The sequence below is a fragment of the Oncorhynchus clarkii genome, chromosome 10 (genome assembly GCF_045791955.1).
Source record: "Oncorhynchus clarkii lewisi isolate Uvic-CL-2024 chromosome 10, UVic_Ocla_1.0, whole genome shotgun sequence".
In the NCBI taxonomy this organism is placed as follows: domain Eukaryota; kingdom Metazoa; phylum Chordata; class Actinopteri; order Salmoniformes; family Salmonidae; genus Oncorhynchus; species Oncorhynchus clarkii.
Window position 1 is genome coordinate 27,351,601 of NC_092156.1, and position 20,188 is coordinate 27,371,788.

Consider the following 20,188-nt stretch of genomic DNA (forward strand, 5'->3'; position numbering starts at 1 on the left):
TTCAAAAAATTTACAGCCAAAGCTAGACAAGCATTTGTGTAAGTTTATCGATAGCCTAGCATAGCATTTTGTCCTGCTAGCAGCAGGTAACTTAGTCACGGAAATTAGAAAAGCAATCAAATGAAATTGTTTACCTTTGATGAGCTTCAGATGTTTTCACTCACGAGACTCCCAGTTAGATAGCAAATGTTCCTTTTTTCCAAAAATATTATTTTTGTAGGCAAAATAGCTCCGTTTGTTCTTCACATTTGGCTGAGAAATCGCCCGGAAATTGCAGTCAAGAAAACGGCTTCCAAATTAGCTCCATAATATCGACAGAAGCATGGCAAACGTTGTTTGTAATCAATCCTCAAGGTGTTTTTCAAATATCTATTCGATAATATATCCATCGGGACAATTAGTTATTCAGTAGGACCGATTGGAGTAATGGCTACCTCTGTATTTTACGCGAGAATCTCTCTGGGAGCATCAGGTGACAAGCGGCAATGTAGCCGCTTACGGGTATTCTTCAACATAAATGCGTAAAACTACGTCACAATGCTGTAGACACCTTCGGGAATACGGAGAAAGAGTAATCTGGTTGATAGCCCATTCACTGCTCAATAGGGACGCATTGGAACGCAGCGATTTCAAAACATGAGGCACTTCCGGATTGGATTTTTCTCAGGCTTTCGCCTGCAACATCAGTTCTGTTATACTTACAGACAATATTTTTACAGTTTTGGAATCTTTAGAGTGTTTTCTATCCTAAACTGTCAATTATATGTATATTCTAGCATCTTGTCCTGACAAAATATCCCGTTTACTACGGGAACGTTTTTTTTCTCCAAAAATGAAAATACTGCCCCCTGGTCACAACAGGTTTTAAGCATGTTTTTACTCCTGAACTTATTTACTGTTGGGCTTTCATAACAAAGGGGTTGGATACTTATAGTCTCAAGACATTTCAGCTTTTCATTTTTTTATTCATTTGTAACTTTTACATTTTTGGGTATTGTGTGTAGGCCAGTGAAATTGTTTTAAACAAATGTAATATTCAGACTAACACAACAAAATGTGGAAAAAGTCAAGAAGTGTGAATACTTTCTGAAGGCACTGTAAGTAGTGCACTCTAAAGGGAATAGGTGATTTGCCTTAGAGAAAATAATATCCAGCACACTATATTTGATAGGATGTTTGACCCCAAATTACCCATCCAGAGCATCTGACCCACTCTCGCTTATCCACTTCCCCTCCAGCTACTGTATTGGTTTCATAACTCCACTTCTTTATATGGTTGAAACAAATTTGTAGTTCTTGGATTATTTCTTGAATTAGTCTCGCAACACGTCAAAACAGATTTTAAACAAAAGTGTATTTGTTCTTGGTTAGATCATTTTCCTAGAAACGATTCAGGTCAGTCTATTGCCTGAAGTGATGGGCCACACTGACAATCACAAGTGTTGTTTGCCATTCTGCAGTGTTAGCACTGCACATTGCAGCTGCATCCTCGTGGGTCAGGTCTAATTCAACGTTTATATTTCTCAAATTGCAGACAGCAAACACTCAATATTATCTGGGTCTGACTCTGGACCCTAGTTAAAGGCTATAATTAAAGCCTATAATTAGGACCTGTGGTCAGGAAAAACCCCTGGCCCTCTTGTGTCCACAGCAAACTACACTAATGTGGAGCGTTGACCAAAAACGTATTGAATGTAATATACTAGAACTTAGCCCTAAAGCTGGCAGCCTGCCCTGTCCTACTGTACCTGCGATGCGGTCTGGTATGTAAACAGGGCTGGGGCTGGAGAGTCGGCTTGGCAGGGTCATGCTCTGCATGGCTGGGGTGCTGGGCTTGCTGCTAGCCTCCTGACCCTGGCTTTGGCCCTTGTCTGTCTGAGTGCAGCTGTCCCTGCTGCCTGTCTTAGAGTGACCCCCTGTCAGGGGCAGGACCGGAGAGGGAGATGACGAGATGGACTCTGTCTTCAGAGAGTCAGTACGGTACTCTGGACCCAACAGAATTCCTGAGGGGAGAGAACAGAGGAAACCTGTTAGATATGTGGTGGTGCTGGGTTACCCATGACAAGCTCTCAAGTTTTTTATTCATGCACATGGAAGCAAGTTGAAGTAGATAGTAACACACAGTACATTCAGAATACACACAACAATTAAACAGCATTCATTCAGTCCCTACTGAAAATATAAAATCTGAGTGAGCCAGCAGCACTGCACCATTGCATAATATTTAACTTCCCACCCTCCTTCAAGACCACCCGATTGTTATTCAACCTGATGATTACTACTGAACTGTACATTCCATACCCACAGCTGACGACCATTCATGTCCTTGACACCCTCCATACCCCTTTGTCTGTCCATCATCACATTCTGACTAACACATCTCAGAGGCCTGTGAATCAACTTCCTGTACTCTCCCTGCCCTCTTCCTCTGAACCAGACTTCCAGCTGTTGTCCCTCTACCATGCATCTGAAATGACACCCTATGCCACTTATAGTGCAGTACTTTTCACAAGAGCCCTAGGCTGAGTCTAGTCAAAAGTAGTGCACTATATTGTATATAAGGAACAATGTGTAATTAGAAATCTCTCATCAAGTCTGCAGTTCCAGTATCTACCCCACTCAATTCAAATATAAGAAGGGAAAACTTAAAATAGCCTTTGTTACGTGGCACATCACACAACATAACATGAAAACCAATAGCATTTGCACCCAGGCTGCCCTTCCAGCTGCTGTCCTTGCGCTCCTCTGTGATGGGTGAGCTGCTGAGGCCAAGGCTGTGGGACAGCAGGCCCGAGCCCCCCGTGTTGGCGATGGACATCAGGGACTTGGAGGGACGCATGATGGACTGGGCGTCCCGGTCCTTGTTGGGATCCTTCCTGGAACGCTGATGGAGCACCTTGATCATGGCATCCTTCTCTATGATCTGGGCGTGCAGGTTCTTGATCCTGTGGGATGGGACATGAGTACAGTTATTCAAATAAAAGGAAGTACAACATCCTGTAATGTGCAGAATGCATTACATGTACCGTAAAGACTTCTATTGTGTTCTGTATGATCAGTAAGAACAATGGGAGTTATAGTCTGGGTTTGACTGGGGTCATGGTTTATTTGCTGTACTGAGGTTATGGGGGTAGGGTAAGTGGGTGTGTTAGGCTGTTAAGGATATTATCTGTATAGTGTTTTGTACAGAATATATTTAATATTATATAAAATTGAAACGCTTCTCCAGGCATTCCAAAGATCAAACACACAGCTATTTACCTGCTTTCCATGTCTAGACAGCGGCGGTTGGCCATGAGGATTTCCTCCTCTTCCTTCTGGATACGAGCCTCCACTGACAGCTGCTGCTCATAGCTGCTGCTGGGGGAGTGGCTTATCACCGACGACAATGTGTCCCTCTGGGTGGCGACAGAGGCGGCGGCGTCCAGGGCAAACTGCCTCATAACGCTCTCCTCCAGGTATTTCTGCTCCCATTTGGTCATGTCTGCCTCCAGGGCCAGGATCCTCTCCTCTTTCTCCCTCAGGTGCTCCATCAGGGCCGTGGCACTGTACTCCTGACCACTGCTGCTGCTCTGGGAGCCACCTTGTCTCTGGATGGGGGGAGTGGAGACAATGGGGGTGGAAGGTATGGTTGTCAGTAAACCTCAACTATTCAAGAGCTCAACTGCCATCCAAGTGAGGCATCAACCTTGCAGTCACAGGCACTTATGCATTTGTAATACACACAATTACTGTCTAAACCATGGCCCCAGGGGTACGCGGAATGTCGTCGGGGTACGCCAAATAAAAATGTGATTCACATTTTCAAACAGTCCATTTAGATTTTCCAACGCGGCTATACATTTGGGTGATGTTTTTTTCTCACCTGAGTAGCCTTGTTTCACTGCCAAAAATAAAATTAAACCATCTAGTGTTCAGCGAAATAACAACAATGTCAAATACAGGCAGGAGATGTTTTGAAATAATTACTGCTTTGCATACAAGCCAGTGAATTCTATGCGTTACACATGGATGAGTCAACAGACGTGGCGGCCCTGGCACAGCTCCTGGTGTATGTCCGTTACGTTTATGGGAGGGGGGGGGGGGGTCAATTAAGGAAGACATCCTCTTCTGCAAACCACTGGAAACAGGACAACAGGAGAGGATATTTTTAATGTACAGGACAGCTTTGTGACATCAAATGGACTTTGATGGTCAAGATGTGTTGGTATCTGTACTGATGGTGCAAAAGCCATGACAGGGAGACATAGTGGAGTGGTAACGTACGTACAAGCAGTTGCTCCCGACATCACTTGTTTACACTGCAGTATCCACTGAGAGGCTCTTGCTGCCAAAGGAATGCCTGACAGCTTGAAAGATGTTTTGGACACTACAGTAAAAATGGTTAACTTTATTAAAGCAAGGCCCCTGAACTCTCATATTTTCTGCATTATGCAATGATATGGGCATCGACCATGTAACGCTTTTACAACATACAGAAGTGCGCTGGTTATCAAGGCAAAGTATTGACACTTTTTTTTTTAATTGAGAGACGAGCTTAAAGTTTTCTTTACTGACCATCATTTTCACTTGTCTGACCGTTTGCATGATGCCGAGTTTCTCACAAGACTGGCCTATCTGGTTGATGTCGCCTGAATGATCTGAATCTAGGATTACAGGGACTTTCCGCAACTATAATCAATGTGTGGGACAAAACTGAGGCTGTTATTAAGAAGTTGGAGCTCTTCTCTGTCTGCATTAACAAGGACAACACACAGGTCGTTCCATCATTGTAAGATGTTTTGTGTGCAAATGAACTCAAGCTTACGGACAATGTCAAATGTGATATAGTGAAGCACTTGAGTGAGTTGGGTGTGCAATTACGCAGGTACTTTCCCGAAACGGACGACACAAACAACTGGATTCATTATTCCTTTCATGCCCTGCCTCCAGTCCACTTACCGATATCTGAACAAGAGAGCCTCATCAAAATTGCAACAAGTTCTGTGAAAATTGATTAATGTTAAGTGTTAGTGTTAAGACACTGATGCCCTTTGCAACCATGTACCTATGTGAGTGAGAGTGGATTCTCAGCCCTCACTAGCATGAAAACTAAATACAGGCACAGACGGTGTGAAAAATGATTTAAGACTGAGACTCTCTCCAATACAACCCAACACTGCAGAGTTATGTCCAGCCTTTCAAGCACACCCTTCTCATTAACCTGTGGTGAGTCATGCACCATTTTTGATGAACAAATAAGGTTTTATATGTAAGATGGTTAAATAAAGAGCAAAATGATTGATTATTATTATATTATTATTTGTGCCCTGGTCCTATAAGACTTCTTTGTCACTTCCCACAAGCTGTGTTGTGACAAAAACTGACACTCATTCTTATGTTAAATACATGTATCATATAGTGTGTGTGTGGCAGGCTTACAATGATGACAAAAAACAACATTTGAGAGTATGTTGACCATGGTTCTAGAGGGGGTATGCAGCTGGATGTTGAAGGTTTGAAGGGGTATGGGACTATAACAAGTTTGGAAACCACTGGCCTATGGCAACACTGGCTGGTAGAGAGGCAGGGCTTCAAGTCTGTCTGTAGTCTTTGTTGACCAGGCAGTCTGTCTTCTCCCAAAGGCTTGACTGGAATATACATATGGCTGTTCTTTCTCTTTCTCTCCCTCCGCAGACAGAACCTCTGATGTTCTGTCAGCTGCAACATTTCCCCCACATTCCCAGCATCCCCCTGGCCTGAATGACCTGGTCGCGCTTAACTGATAGGAAAACATTCTGTGGTGCTTCGCTTGGACACACAGGAAGAGACGATGGAATTTATGGAAGAGAACATTTTGGGAGAGAAAGAGCCTGAAATTCTGGGTCAGGGCGCCCCGCTAACGCTGACTGCAGCTGAGACACTGCTTTGTTTCCGTGTCTTTAACACAACTTGTGTGTCTCACCTGCTGCATGCGCAGTGACTCCAGCTCCCTCTCCAGCCGTGTGCGTAAGCGGTGCTCCAGCTGCTCTCTCTTCTCACAGGCAGCCTGGAGCTGGGCCAGGGCCTGCTGCATGCGCTCCACCTTCTCCACATACACCTGCTTCTTCTTCAGCTTCAGCCAGGGAGACAAAACACACAGACAGGATGTGGTCAAGACACAGAAAGGAAGTAGACAGGAAGTAGGGAGTTTGCATTTCATTCCAGAAACCTGACTGGGTTGGTGAAAGCAATACTTTCACCTTCTTTGTGCCACAATGTAATTGCTGTCAACTATTCAGTCCTATTAGGTATTTGACAATGAGTGAAATACGACCAGGGAGGAGACAGGGAAACAGGTGCCCCCTTTCGTCCAAACAACCCCACCCAGTGACCAACCCCAACAGCCCACTCCAAGATAATGCAGTTATTGTGTACCCGATGCCTATGTCTCAAAGTCCCTCTGCACTACAGCCCCTTTGAACTGCAACAGGAGATATAACTGTGGCTCCACTCAATAGACTGATTTAGCTCAGGGAGTCTCTCTGTAAAGAAAGAGAGGAAAAGAGAGAAAGAGGGAGAAATAGAGAAGCATATACAATGTTCCCACACAGAGGAGAGAGAGAGCAGGCGAAGAATCTGGCCCTGTTCAAAACTTTCATGGCAGATATAAAGCTCAAACTCGACAGCCTTTGTTCGGGGAAACAAGCAGGCGTTTGTGGTGGTGCCGGGCAGAAGAAGTGGAGCAGCCCTGTGCTTTTTAGGACACTACCGGTTCGTTTCCTGCTCCACTCAGCCCACTGGCCCTCTGGGCTGTGGCCAGGCTATTTCAGACACATTACCAGCCAACAACCAGAACCTACCAGCCAGGGGCATCAATGCTCAGAGCAGCTCCAGTTTTCCACAGGGGAGTTCTGTCCAGGCCCACACAAGGCCACAGAGGCCTTTTGCATTTCTCTGGCTAGACCAGGGGCAAGGCTGGGGTGATTTACCCTCTAGTCATCAGGGACAGCTATCTGCTCACTGTAGTGGGACATACTGATCTTATCAGAAACACTGACTTCTGAGGGAAGAAACTTCAAAGAGGAAGGATCTTTATTTGGGGGATTGTTTGTGGTTTTCACTGTTTTGGATCAGAGGACTAGTAGCAGTTGCTTTGTTAACAAGAAATTATGTTTTGAGTAAATTTAAACTCACTTTGCAGTCTTCCATCTTACCCTTTTAACCAGTGCAAACCAACCCCATGGATCACAACTGAAAGCATACCAGACCCTGTCTTCAGCCAATAATGTAATCAATACCAGGTGATAGGATGGATGACATTGTGGTTCAATATTGACAATATCAGGCTTTCAAGCTCAATGGTGACACAACCAGAGGAAGACAGGGAAGATAGCTAGATTATTTTACGCTCAACAGAAAGTCATGCCTATGCTTGTCCATCAGGGGGCATAAATATATCCTCGAACTTAATCTGTCGTGGACAGATTCTCGTGGACAGATGAAACGGCAAAAATCTGTCAAGGCTCACAGAATTATGTGATTACGAGCAGCAGTATTTCCTGGTTTGGGGTTTTCGTTGTTGATTATCTGGACGAATCAGGATTGGGTGAAAGTGGTACTTAAACTGGTACGGTGATTTTCAAGTCGTGTGAGCATGATAAGTGATTTCCACTAGATTCCACAGCCACAAAGTCAAAATGGTCTATAGTAAAATTCATGAAAACAGACATTTGCTTTTTGGCCATGATAAACATGGGTGAAATTAACGGAAGGGGTTTGGCCGAGAGTTTCCGTTTGCGAGGGAGGAGACTTCGCTTCCTTCCTTTCCACAAAGGTCGTCATAATTGTTATTGACATCCCCCCCCAGAAGAAAAAAGAAATTGACAAACTTTCGTGAGAGAACTTGACTTCTGGATAACCGAGATTACCTCAAGCTCAATCAACTGAACTGATGCCAGGATGAATTCAAGTATCCAAGACATTTCTGATATCACCTATTCATGAAGCAAGTGAGAACATTATGATACATAAAGCTTGTTAGACTAAGTCAGTTCCTCACCTCCTCCTCTAGTTTGACTACTTTGGCCTGGGCATTGTTGAGAGCCTGGTCTCTAATCTCAATGTGTCGTCTCTGGTCGTCCGTGGTGGAGCGCAGGGCGTTCAGCTCCATCTCCAGCTTCTCCTTCTCACGCACCGTCTCTTTGTCTGGGAGACACATACACAACACACTGAGGACTAGCCCTCTGAAGAAGTGATATTCCTTTCATTTACTAAAGTAGTTATGTCATGAGCTTACTTTTTGCTCTGATGAAGGTCTGATGACCGAAAGCTCAGCCTAATACATTTAAAATTGTACATTGATACTGAGTGTGCGAAGGTTCCTTTTCATTAACTAAACATCATAAACAAATGTGTTTTGTGTGTGTGTCATTTTTGTTAAATGCCCAGTGCAGTCAAAAACGTGATTTTCCTGTGTTGTATATACACTGAGTACACAAAACATTGTATAAAAATGTTTAATGATATAGACTATCCAGGTGAAAGCTATGATTCCTTATTGATGGCACCTGTTAAATCCACTTCACTCAGTGTAGATGAAGGGGAGGAGACAGTTGAGACATGGATTGTGTATGTGTGCCATTCAGAGGGTGAACAGGCAAGACAAAAGATATAAGTGCCTTTAAACAGGGTATGGTAGTAGGTGTCAGGCGCACCAATTTGTGTCAAGAACTGCAACGCTGCTGCGTTTTTCACGCTCAACAGTTTCCTGTGTGTATCAAGAATGGTCCACCACCCAAAGGACATCCAGCCAACTTGACACAACTGTAGGAAGCATTGGAGTCAATATGGGCCAGCATCCCTTTCGACACCTTGTAGGGTCCACTGACAAATTGAGGCTGTTCTGAATGCAAAGGGGGTGGGGAATACTGTGATATTGTGACATTTATGATAATGCCCTTAAAGTTTAAGAGCTGTTTGAAAAGACAGTGACATTTCTGCCTGTTTTGGTGGGATGGAGTTTTGGCCTGCCTGGTGGTAAATTAGTTAATAGACCAATATGAAATAGAGTTCCAAACCGCTCTGCCAATAACAGATAGCTTTAAGGTTTCCCCTCCCCACTCAAACCACTCACAGACAGTCCTAGCAAAATGTATCTTTGCTAAGAAGCTATTTTTGTTTATTTTTGACCATTTTAATTGATCACAATCACAGGAAGGTACTTAATTGTTAACCAGAAATGATTTGATATTGAGATAAGAATGGCCTCATTGGACCTTCAAAAACAGTGACTTGAATGACATTTCTAGTGGCTACGTAGTGTTCTACAGTACATGAACCCCAGACCCGTTGCCTGGTTATGTCCTTACTGATGAGGCCACACAGAGGTATGTTCAGACTGGATGTAGAATGTTGGAGAGGCCTGGCCTGGTGTTCCCTGGTAGCTGTGTTAGTGATGTACTCACTCTGGGTGAGTAGCTGAGAGATGGTCTTGCGGTTGTCTTCCGATCCCTCACACTCCTTAGCAGCTAGCTGTTTGTTGGCAGTTTCCATGCGCTCTGCAACAGAGAATGTCATTGCCAAAGTCAGGTCAGAGCCAGCCTGAGGGTCTAGTGGCCAAAGAGACACACTGTGCACACTCAAATGCCCGTGAACACACACATACATGCAAACTTGTGTGTGCGTACACAAAGGCATACCCAAATATGCTCTAATTCTCATAAATCAAATCTTTGCAGGAAATTAGATCATAAAATGGCAAGACAACATGTTAAAACTGGGGAATTAAGCTCCTTAAAGAACACACTGTTAAACTCCTTGCAGAGTTGCACATTCAATGTGGTCAGCCTCTCGTTAATATGCAGGATATGCATGCTATGTATGGGGATTTTGGTGCTATTAAACAGCTCAAACAGAATTTCGACATACAGCTCTGTGATTGTGTAAATGTAGCCATACAGACAGCGGGGCCATGGATTAATGTGAATATGGAGGTGGAGGGAATTCACAATCCCCCGAAGATAATTTAATAGGCCTGGACTCGGAGTCGATGTGGAACTCAAGTTCTTAAGATCCAAACTTTCGTTCCACGCACATAAAACGCCTTGGGGCCCGGTTGCTCAGCAAAATCGAGCAAACAAAAACAAAACAATAACTTTACATGCACACATTTCCCCGCAGAGGGAGAGGAGGAGGTCCCCATTCTCTAATGGAGTCACGAGAAAATTGGCCTGAAACAAAACAGGCCATTATTTCTGGTCCAAACGTTAAAATAATATTTAGTTGAGTGTTAAGTCAACCAGGCTGGGCCATGAAACATCCAGAGAGCATTCCAGAAACAAATATTCAGTTGTTTCATTTCCATTCCCTGTGTTTCTCAAAACACAACAATGAGTGTGGTATACATTTACGCTAAACCCCCAAAAGTGAAGCAAGATATCAAGGCTGCCAATACGATAGGAGAAAAAAAGAGAGGAAGGAGACCTAAAAAAAGGTTTCTATGTGATTTGTTATAAAAGCATGGAATCTCCCAATGGACCCGGTCTGGGCAGGGAGTCATGGACCCGATCTTGGTAGGGAGCCATGAATGGAGTTTTTTTTCTCCTCTCTGTAGGACTGAAGAGCTTAGTGAGGTAGAAACTAGAGACATGAAACTGCCCCCACCCACTGGGCTTCAGCTCAGAGCTTCCTACAGAAACAGAGAGTGAAGATTGGAGCTCGAAGGGTCTTTGGTCTGCTTTATAGTAAGTTATGAAGTTGAGACTTTGGACTGCCTGTAAACACTAACATATCCCATTGATTGATCATATTGATTAATTGACAGATCGAGCAATTGATTGCTCTTTTTCTCTGTGCCACAGTAAATGCACAGTAGTACAATTATGAACAAGACCAGTTTCAACATCACAGCTCGTAAACCGCACCAGGCAAAATTGGTGAAAGCTGTCCTCAGAAAATCTATTCAAATCAAACATACCAGTGCAATCAATACAAACCAAACACAGCTTCTGAACATGAATAAATATTACTGAACAAATATGCAGGCAATGCTGTTGAGGTATCCCAAATCTAATGCAGAAAGGACACACCACACACACTTTTTCCTACTAAAAAGTTGTTTTTTTCCACCAATAAATGTAGTATGGAATAGATTTCATCTACTGCCATAAATCCATGAACAGGTATCCTTTGAACATTAAGCTATTATTTTGACCAGCAGGACCTGGTAACCTACATAATGGATATGTATGCATGCCGTGGACATTCCAGCTGATTGTGACCTCTTACCTCTGAGGTCCCTGTTGAAGTCGTGCAGCCTGCGCACCTCCAGCTCCAGCTTGTTCCTCATGGTTTTCTCCAGAGCCTCCCTTTTAGTGGATGACTTGGCCAGGTTTTCGTAGGCCTCCGAAACCAACGTGATCTCTGTCTCCAACTGACCAGGGAGAGAAAGGGGAGGAAGAGAGAGAGAGAGAGAGAGAGAGAGAAAGAGGGGGGGGGGGGGGGATTATGCCCAATTCCAAATCCGCCCCTAGCCACTTCTGTGGATCTAAAAGGATTAGATGAATTTAAGTAATATGGAAGAAGAGGGCAAGGTGGAAAAATAACCACACTGCTTGTACCCATCCAAACCTTTCAGATCTACATGAAGTGGCCAACATAGTGACTTTCAGGGTTGTAACAGATTTTAAACAAACTATAATCCTTTATGTTACCAGCAAAAATAGTGTAATCTGATTACAGATACTTCTGAAAAAACTAGATGATTACTTTAAAATTCAGAAATTATTTGACACCTTTCTGTTTTCTCAATGACATTCAATTCAACATTGAAAATAATGCATACATTTAGGTTTGTTACTGCCTGAGTGAGTCTGACCACAAATCACATTATGATGACACACCAAATGCATTTGATGGATCGCAGGAAAAGAGCAGTAATAGGCTTTTGTAGGCTAAAGTCCAAGTTATGTCTTCCAATTGTGGTCTAGCCTACGGGCGATATGGATATCACTTATTATTGATATCTAGGCTACATAGCGCATTGATGTGATTCACACCGCTGCTCTCTCATTTAGCTATTTGCGCCTAAGGCTGTTGCGGTGACCGCATTACCTCCACACCGGCAGTCATAAATCATGACCGCAGTCAAATTCCACGTGACCAATGAGTTACTGTAATCTCATTTTATGTATTTGGTAGTACCCAACATGCGTTGGTAGTACCCAACTAGCTAACAACCGTCAGTTCGCTAATGCCCTGGACCCGGTTTCCCAAAAGCATCTTAAGGCTATGTTCATCGTTAGCACCTTCGTATGAGCTATATTAAATCCGAGCGATTTCAAAAAACTATACTTACTTAAGTTGCTATTGAAAACGCTCGCGTCAGATCACTCATAATAGAACAGTTAAGGACTTTTTGCCCTTCCGCGTCACTTTATACACAGAAGATCTCTGCTAAACACAAAATCAAGATGTTTATCCGTCTTTCTGTGACTCTGATAACTTCAGAGATAAATGTGACAGTGACTACAAATACAAAGTTGTCTATTTCTTTGCATAACAAGTGAAGGACATAAAGACGTTTCAAATGAAAAGCGAAAGTACTGCATTAAAAGATAAATACAGTATAGGCTACATAGACCTATATATTTGAATAATAGTGAAATAAATGTCATGTTAATTTAATTTAATTTAATTTTTGTGCTATTTATGCTAATATCAATTTATTTTTATGATGTGCCAAATCTTGATTTAGTGCCTTATTATAGGGTAAACATTAGAATAAGCTGCCTCAATATTTGTAGCCATATGTGATATAGCTCTAGGAGCTGATTCATCATCAGTATTGTCGAATAATTATAATGTTAAGGTAAGATTGGAAAGGTAGAACGCGGATCCGAGAGCAGTGCTTTCTTTCTTTCGATCCTATCAGTATCCACACATGCCTCAACGATGCACTTAGAGAACATTCTCTCTGTGTGGTGTTTGGAAAACGCATGTTACATCTTCGGCTGTTGTTTTAAACACTCGATTTGCCAAAGTTCCATCGCTATAGGGAAACCGGGCCCTGGTACTCTATTGTCCCTCTAACATCAATGCAAATGCAATCGAAAAATCACATCAAACACCCACACCACTGTGCGTTTCCATCTCCTCCTCTCTCTCCTCCATTCCTTTCTTGAGTGAGAGGGGCTGTCAACTGTTTAATGAAATATGTTTTGTTGTGAAAACATGTTACTATCGATGTTCCCGAACAGATTCCACTTGGTTGCCCAAATTAAGCACGGGGTAGCTGTAGGAACAGGGTTGGAGAGCTCATGGCATAAATAGTCTGGGCAGAATTTCACACTACCTGTAGCACAGTAGGAGGCTGCATGCTTTTCAACTAGTGACTGATGGGACGAGTGAAACACTGTTCTTATAAACCCTGTCTACAGCTCTGCTATAAAACCGGAGTAGCCTACCCGGCATGATTGAAAAATGAACCAAACGGCAGGAAAATGGCCTCCGTTCGCTATTTGAGTGCATACTGTATGGATGACATGTGTTTTCCCCACTGCGACTGTTCCTGACATTCTAAATATAAACTAATTATACATACAGTATCAGTCAAACGTTTGGACAGTCCTACTCATTCAATGGTTTTTCTTTATTTGTACTATTTTCTACATTGTAGAACAATAGTGAAGACATCAATACTAACATAAATACTATGAAATAACACATATGAAATCATGTAGCCAAGAAAGTGTTAAACAAATGAAAATATATTGTATATTTGAGATTCTTCAAAGTAGCCACCCTTTGTAAAAGTAAAGAAAAAAAAAAGTTCAAGGTTTTGACTGGTACTGTATTAGTAAAGGCAATATTTAATTGATAAAAGTCTGATAGGTGAAAATATGATCAATTGAGAGGCAAGGAACCGACCACAAGCTTTTGTTGTAACTTTTTAAAATCATCAATAGCCTATACTCGCATCTTGCAGCCCTACAGTTACAGTTGAAGTCGGAAGTTTACATACACCTTAGTCAAATACATGTAAACTCAGTTTTTCACAATTCCTGACATTTAATCCTAGTAAAAATTCCCTGTCTTAGGTCAGTTAGGATCACCACTTTATTTTAAGAATGTGAATTGTCAGAATAATAATAGAGAGAATGATTAATTTCAGCTTTTATTTCTTTCATTTCCAGTGGGTCAGAAGTTTACATACACTCAATTAGTATTTGGTAGCATTGCCTTTAAATTGTTTAACTTGGGTCAAACGTTACGGGTAGCCTTCCACAAGCTTCCCACAATAAGTTGGTTGAATTTTGGCCCATTCCTCCTGACAGAGGTGGTGTAACCGAGTCAGGTTTGTAGGTCTCCTTGCTCGCACACGCTTTTTCAGATCTGCCCACAAATGTTCTATGGGATTGAGGTCAGGACTTTGTGATGGCCACTCCAATACCTGGACTTTGTTGTCCTTAAGCCATTTTGCCACAACTTTAGAAGTATGCTTGGGGTCATTGTCCACTTGGAAGACCCATTTGCGACCAAGCTTTAACTTCCTGGCTGATGTCTTGAGATGTTGCTTCAATATATCTACATAATTGTCTTCCCTCATGATGCCATCTATTTTGTGAAGTGCCCCAGTCCCTCCTGTAGCGAAGCACCCCCACAACGTGATGCTGCCACCCCTTGCTTCATGGTTGGGATGATGTTCATCGGCTTGCAAGCCTCCCCCTTTTTCCTCCAAACATAACGATGGCCATTATGGCCAAACAGTTCTATTTTTGTTTCATCAGACCTGTGGACATTTCTCCAAAAAGTACGACCTTTGTCCCCATGTGGATTTGCAAGCCGTAGTCTGTTTTTTTTATGGTGGTTTTGGAGCAGTGGCTTCTTCCTTGCTGAGGTTCGTTGATATAGGACTCATTTTACTGTGGATATATATACTTTTGTACTGATTTCCTCCAGCATCTTTACAAGGTCCTTTGCTGTTGTTCTGGGATTGATTTGCCCTTTAAGCACGAAAAGTACATTCATTTATATGAGACAGAACGCGTCTCCTGCCTGAGCGGTGTGACGGCTGCGTGGTCCCATGGTGTTTATACTGGCGTACAATTGTTTGTACAGATGAACGTGGTACCTTCAGGAGTTTGGAAATTTCTCCCAAAGATGAACCAGATTTGTGAAGGTCTACAAGACAAAGGTCTTGGCTGATTTCTTTAGATTTTCCCATGATGTCAAGCAAAGAGGCATTGAGTTTGAAGGTAGGCCTTGAAATACATCCACAGGTACACCTCCAATTGACTCAAATTATGTCAATTAGCCTATTAGAAGCTTCTAAAGCCATGACATCATTTTCTGGAATTTCCCAAGCAGTTTAAAGGCACAGTCAACTTAGTGTATGTAAACTTCTGACCGACTGGAATTGTGATACAGTGAATTAATCTGTCTGTAAACAATTGTTGTAAAAAATGACTTGTGTCATGAACAAAGTAGATGTCCTAACCAACTTGCCAAAACTATAGTTTGTTAACAAGACATTTGTCGGAGTGGTTGAAGAACGAGTTTTAATGACTCCAACCTAAGTGTATGTAAACTTCAGACTTCAACTGTATATGTTTTGATTTCTAAGACATTCTAAGGTTTGCATCATTCACAACTAAAGTTGCCAAATAACTCAAACTTGTATAGCGTATAGGACCTGTTTCAAAATATCCCTTTTACACTCATATCTACTTCATATGAGCACTGACTCCGGAATGGGAAAATATATACTTTATTCAACGAAGTGAAATAATATTCTTCGTATAAAATCATATAAAATAATGGCACGGGACTTTTAAGCATATCTTGTCTGCGAAATGAACTAGCCTACAGCCTATGGCACGGTGCATACCCAGATAACATGCAGTAGGCCGAATCACATTCTGTTCTTCTGAAATACATTTTCTTTATATCATAATGTTTATCTAGACCTGCCTAAAATAAATACTGGATTGAATGTGATGGTGTATATTAAATGGATTTATTAGACTTTTTTCAATGTAGATGTTCCAAAGGCGTGTTTCAGTGGCTTGAATGCGAAGGCCTGGAGATGCTAAACGTGTTTGTTAATTAACCATCAATCAGTGGTGGAAAAAGTACCCAATTTTCATACTTGAGTAAAAGTAAAGATAACTGAATTGAAAATGATTTATGTATAAGTGAAAGTCACCCAGTAAAAGTCTAAAAGTATTTGGTTTTAAATATACTTAAATATCCAAATTAAATATAATTGCTAAAATATACTTAAGTATCAAAAGTAAAAGTATAAATAATTTCAAACTCCTTATATTAAGCAAACCAAAAGGCACCATTTTCTTGTTTTTTAAATGTACGGATAGCCAGGGGCACACTCCAACACTCATGCATAATTTACAAAGGAAGAGTGTGTTCAGTGAGTCCTCCAGATCAGAGGCAGTAGGGATGACCAGTTATGTTCTCTTGAGAAGTGTGTGAATTAGACTTTCTTCCTGTTGTGCTAAGCATTTAAATTGTAAAAAGAACGTTTGGGTGTCAGGGAAAATGTATGGAGTAAAAAGTACATAATTATCCTCAGGAATGTAGTGAGGTAAAAGTAAAAGTTGTCAAAAATATAAATAGTAAAGTAAAGTACAGATACCCCCCAAAATTACTTTAGTAATACTTTCAAGTATTTTTACTTAAGCCCTTTACACTACTGTGGTCAATTACTGTGAGACTGGCATGCATTTACAAGACGATAACCGGCTGACCAAATTTCATGACCGCAGTAGCCCTATGCCTTACGGATTGTGGTTGTTGTGGAAATGTATTTGTGTATTTTTATCCAATGTTGAATTGAATTGAGTTGAATTATTTTCATCATGGAAAATTTCCATCTATACTGAACAAAAATATAAACGCAACATGCATTACAGTTCATATAAGGAAATCAGTCCATTTAAATAAATTAATTATGCCCTAACCTATGGATTTCACATGACTGGGCAGGGGCCCAGCCATGGGTGGGCCTGGGAGGGCAAAGGCATACCCACCTGGGGGCCAGGCTCAGCCAATCAGAATTAGTTTTCCCCCACAAAAGGGATTTAATTACAGAGAAATAGTCCGTTTCATCAGCTGTCCGGGTGGCTGGTCACAGACGGTCCCGCAGGTGAAGAACCTGGTGGTCTGCAGTTTTGAGGCCGGTTGGACGTAATGCCAAATTCTCTAAAACGACGTTGGAGGCGGCTTATGGTAGAGAAATTAACATTCAGCTCTGGTGGACATTCCTGCAGTCAGTATGCCAATTGCATGCTCCCTCAAAACTCGAGACATCTGTGGCATTGTGTTGTGTGACAAAACAGCACATTTTAGAGTGGTCTTTTATAGTGCACCTGTGTAATGATCATGCTGTTTAATCAACTGATTGATATTCCACACATGTCAGGTCAATGGATTATCTTGACAAAGGAGAAATGCTCACTAACAGGGATATAAACATGTGTGCACAAAATTTGACCGAAATAAGCTTTTTGTGCATTTGGAACATTTCTGGGATCTTTTATTTCAGCTCATGAAACATAGGACTAACACTTTACATGTTGCATTTATATTTTTGTTTAGTATAGTTTTTCACATTAAAATAGCACTTTTCAGTAGTGCTCAAAACATGACATTCTGAGAGCAGCATTTATGAGCTCCAATCAGTCCTCCATGACAACAAAATCCTAGGCTAATTAGTCCTTAATTTTGGGGTTGTGCTCAGGTATAACAATTTGGCTAATCTATATTTCCAAGTCCTTTTCTTGAAGATCAAGGGGTATTAAATGAATTGATATAGCCTAATCGTATTATTATCTGAAGTAGAAAGCAATGGGTTAGAAAAAGCCTACATAACCAACACATAAAGTAAAATGCAACATCCATTTATGGCCAGCTAGGTAAACTCTAACATTGACTTATTCTGCAATAGATGTTGTTCAATCAGATTGTATGACTTTGTGGCTGTGCCAGATACTAACCTGTGCATCTTAAGGGGAAAATAATCTAAAAGTAACTGAAAGTATTCAGATTACGTTACATAGTTTGGGTAACCCAAAAGCTATGTTACTGATTACAATTGTGGACAGGTAACTAGTAACTGTAACAGATTATATATAGAAAGTAACCTACACAACCCTGGTGACCCTGCCTAGCATTTTAAATGTGTAAACAATCAACCTTTTACCTTCTGCAGCTTGTTGACCTTATCAGAGCACACCACCATCTCCTGCTTGAGCAGCCTGTTCTCTTCTGACAGCATGTCCACCATCTGCTGGGCGCGTGCCAACATGGCGAAGGGGTCCCCCTGGGGGTGAGGGTAGTGCTGTGGAGGGTGGCCCTGGGATGACTGGGAGTGGTACTGTTGGTGCTGGAGTTGTTGTTGCTGCTGCTGCTGTTGTTGTTGCTGCTGCTGTTGTTGTTGCTGTTGCTGTTGTTGAAATTGGTGGTGCTGCTGCTGGTGGTGGTGCATCCTGGAGGTGGAGCCGTATGGGTCGTGTGGGAAGCCGTGGCCCCTCTGAAGTGGAGGGTGAATGGCCCCAGGGCAGTACAGGTCTCCCTGGTGTGATCCAGGGCCCTGGGGGCTGCGGGGGCCCATGGAGGCATAGGGATCCCCTTGGGGGTGGGGGGGTGTGTGGGATGGGTGAGAGGCACTGAGCAGACTATTGAGGGTGGAGGACTGGGCTCGGGACAGAGAGCCCACAGAGGTGACAGAGGAGGTGGGGCTGTGGTGATGGACAGATCTCTGGGAGTGGACCGAGCTCTCCTTATTGGATCTGTGGACACGACAGCCAATCAGAGAGGTTAATACTAAGAAGAGAATGTCAGTTGGTTTACCGTATGACTTTATGTGGGTCTCCAACAGTCCATAGATAGAAATGATACTATCTTAGTGCTTGTTTTAGTATACAACAAAACATCTCACCAGGCAAAAGATATACAATGATCCTATCCGTTTACTATGGTGATTCACCTGCCATACGCCAACAAGTCTGGGCTTTTTCCAACTGACAAAAAAACAATTGTGAACCACTTTGGAAATAAGCAAACATTCCTGTGTCTATAAGGGACGTCATCAGAGTGCGAACAATCATGTCGCCACAGGTTTTAGCTGATGATAAAATTCTGCGGTACTCATCTCTGTTTGCCAGTGATTTACTTTGAGGTAAACGAATAAGCAAGCAGGAGGGAAAACAGGCAGAACAGGATCTCTATCCCTTCTATCCAGACAACTGGCTCTGGCTCTGTTTCTATCTCTGTGTGTCTCTCTCTTTCTGTGTGTGTCTCTCTCTGTGTGTGTGTGTGTATGTGTGTGTATGTGTGAACCAACAGGTGTTGGAGACATGCCTTACTCCTCAGCCTTCCAGCTAATCAATAAACCTGTTCACTTCAACAGACAGTCAAGTAGGAAGGCAAGCAGGCAGGCAGGCAGACCGGCAGGTAGGGAGGCAGGCAGGTGGGTAGACAGGTACAGTGAGGGGAAAAAGTATTTGATCCCCTGCTGATTTTGTACGTTTGCCCACTGACAAAGAAATGATCAGTCCATAATTTTAATGGTAGGTTTTTTGAACAGTGAGAGACGCATGTCAAAAATGTTATAAATTGATTTGCATTTTAAGAGGGAAATAAGTATTTGAGCCCCTCTCAATCAGAAAGATTTCTGGCTCCCAGGTGTCTTTTATACAGGTAACAAGCTGAGATTAGGAGCACACTCTTAAATGGAGTTCTCCTAATCTCAGCTTGTTACCTGTATAAAAGACACCTATCCACAAAAGCAATCAATCAATCAGATTCCAGACTCTCCACCATGGCCAAGACCAAAGAGCTCTCCAAGGATGTCAGTGACAAGATTGTAGACCTACACAAGGCTGGAATGGGCTACAAGACCATCGCCAAGCAGCTTGGTGAGAAGGTGACAACAGTTGGTGCGATTATTCGCAATTGGAAGAAGCACAAAAGAACTGTCAATCTCCCTCTGCCTGGGGGTCCATGCAAGATCTCACCTCGTGGAGTTGCAATGATCATGAGAACTGTGAGGAATCAGCCCAGAACTACACGGGAGGATCTTGTCAATGATCTCAAGGCAGCTGGGACCATAGTCTCCAAGAAAACAATTGGTAACACACTACGCCGTGAAGGACTGAAATCCTGCAGCGCCAGCAATGTCCCTGTGCTCAAGAAAGCACATTTACAGTGG

The 20,188-nt window shown here is 42.4% G+C and overlaps 1 protein-coding gene across 6 annotated transcripts in view; it reads right to left on the minus strand.

Moving 5' to 3' along the window:
• LOC139418209 (angiomotin-like) overlaps nucleotides 1–20,188 on the minus strand; it is a 58,403-nt gene that overhangs the window by 6,694 nt on the left and 31,521 nt on the right. For all 6 annotated transcript variants that reach the window (XM_071167489.1, XM_071167487.1, XM_071167488.1 and 3 more), the window contains 8 exons: nucleotides 18,179–18,767; nucleotides 11,248–11,392; nucleotides 9,426–9,518; nucleotides 8,021–8,166; nucleotides 5,945–6,094; nucleotides 3,262–3,590; nucleotides 2,710–2,945; nucleotides 1,749–2,003 (listed from right to left, as the gene is read on the minus strand). In XM_071167489.1, the coding sequence (XP_071023590.1) occupies nucleotides 1,749–2,003; nucleotides 2,710–2,945; nucleotides 3,262–3,590; nucleotides 5,945–6,094; nucleotides 8,021–8,166; nucleotides 9,426–9,518; nucleotides 11,248–11,392; nucleotides 18,179–18,767 (1,943 nt within the window). The remainder of the gene's footprint in view (nucleotides 1–1,748; nucleotides 2,004–2,709; nucleotides 2,946–3,261; nucleotides 3,591–5,944; nucleotides 6,095–8,020; nucleotides 8,167–9,425; nucleotides 9,519–11,247; nucleotides 11,393–18,178; nucleotides 18,768–20,188) is intronic.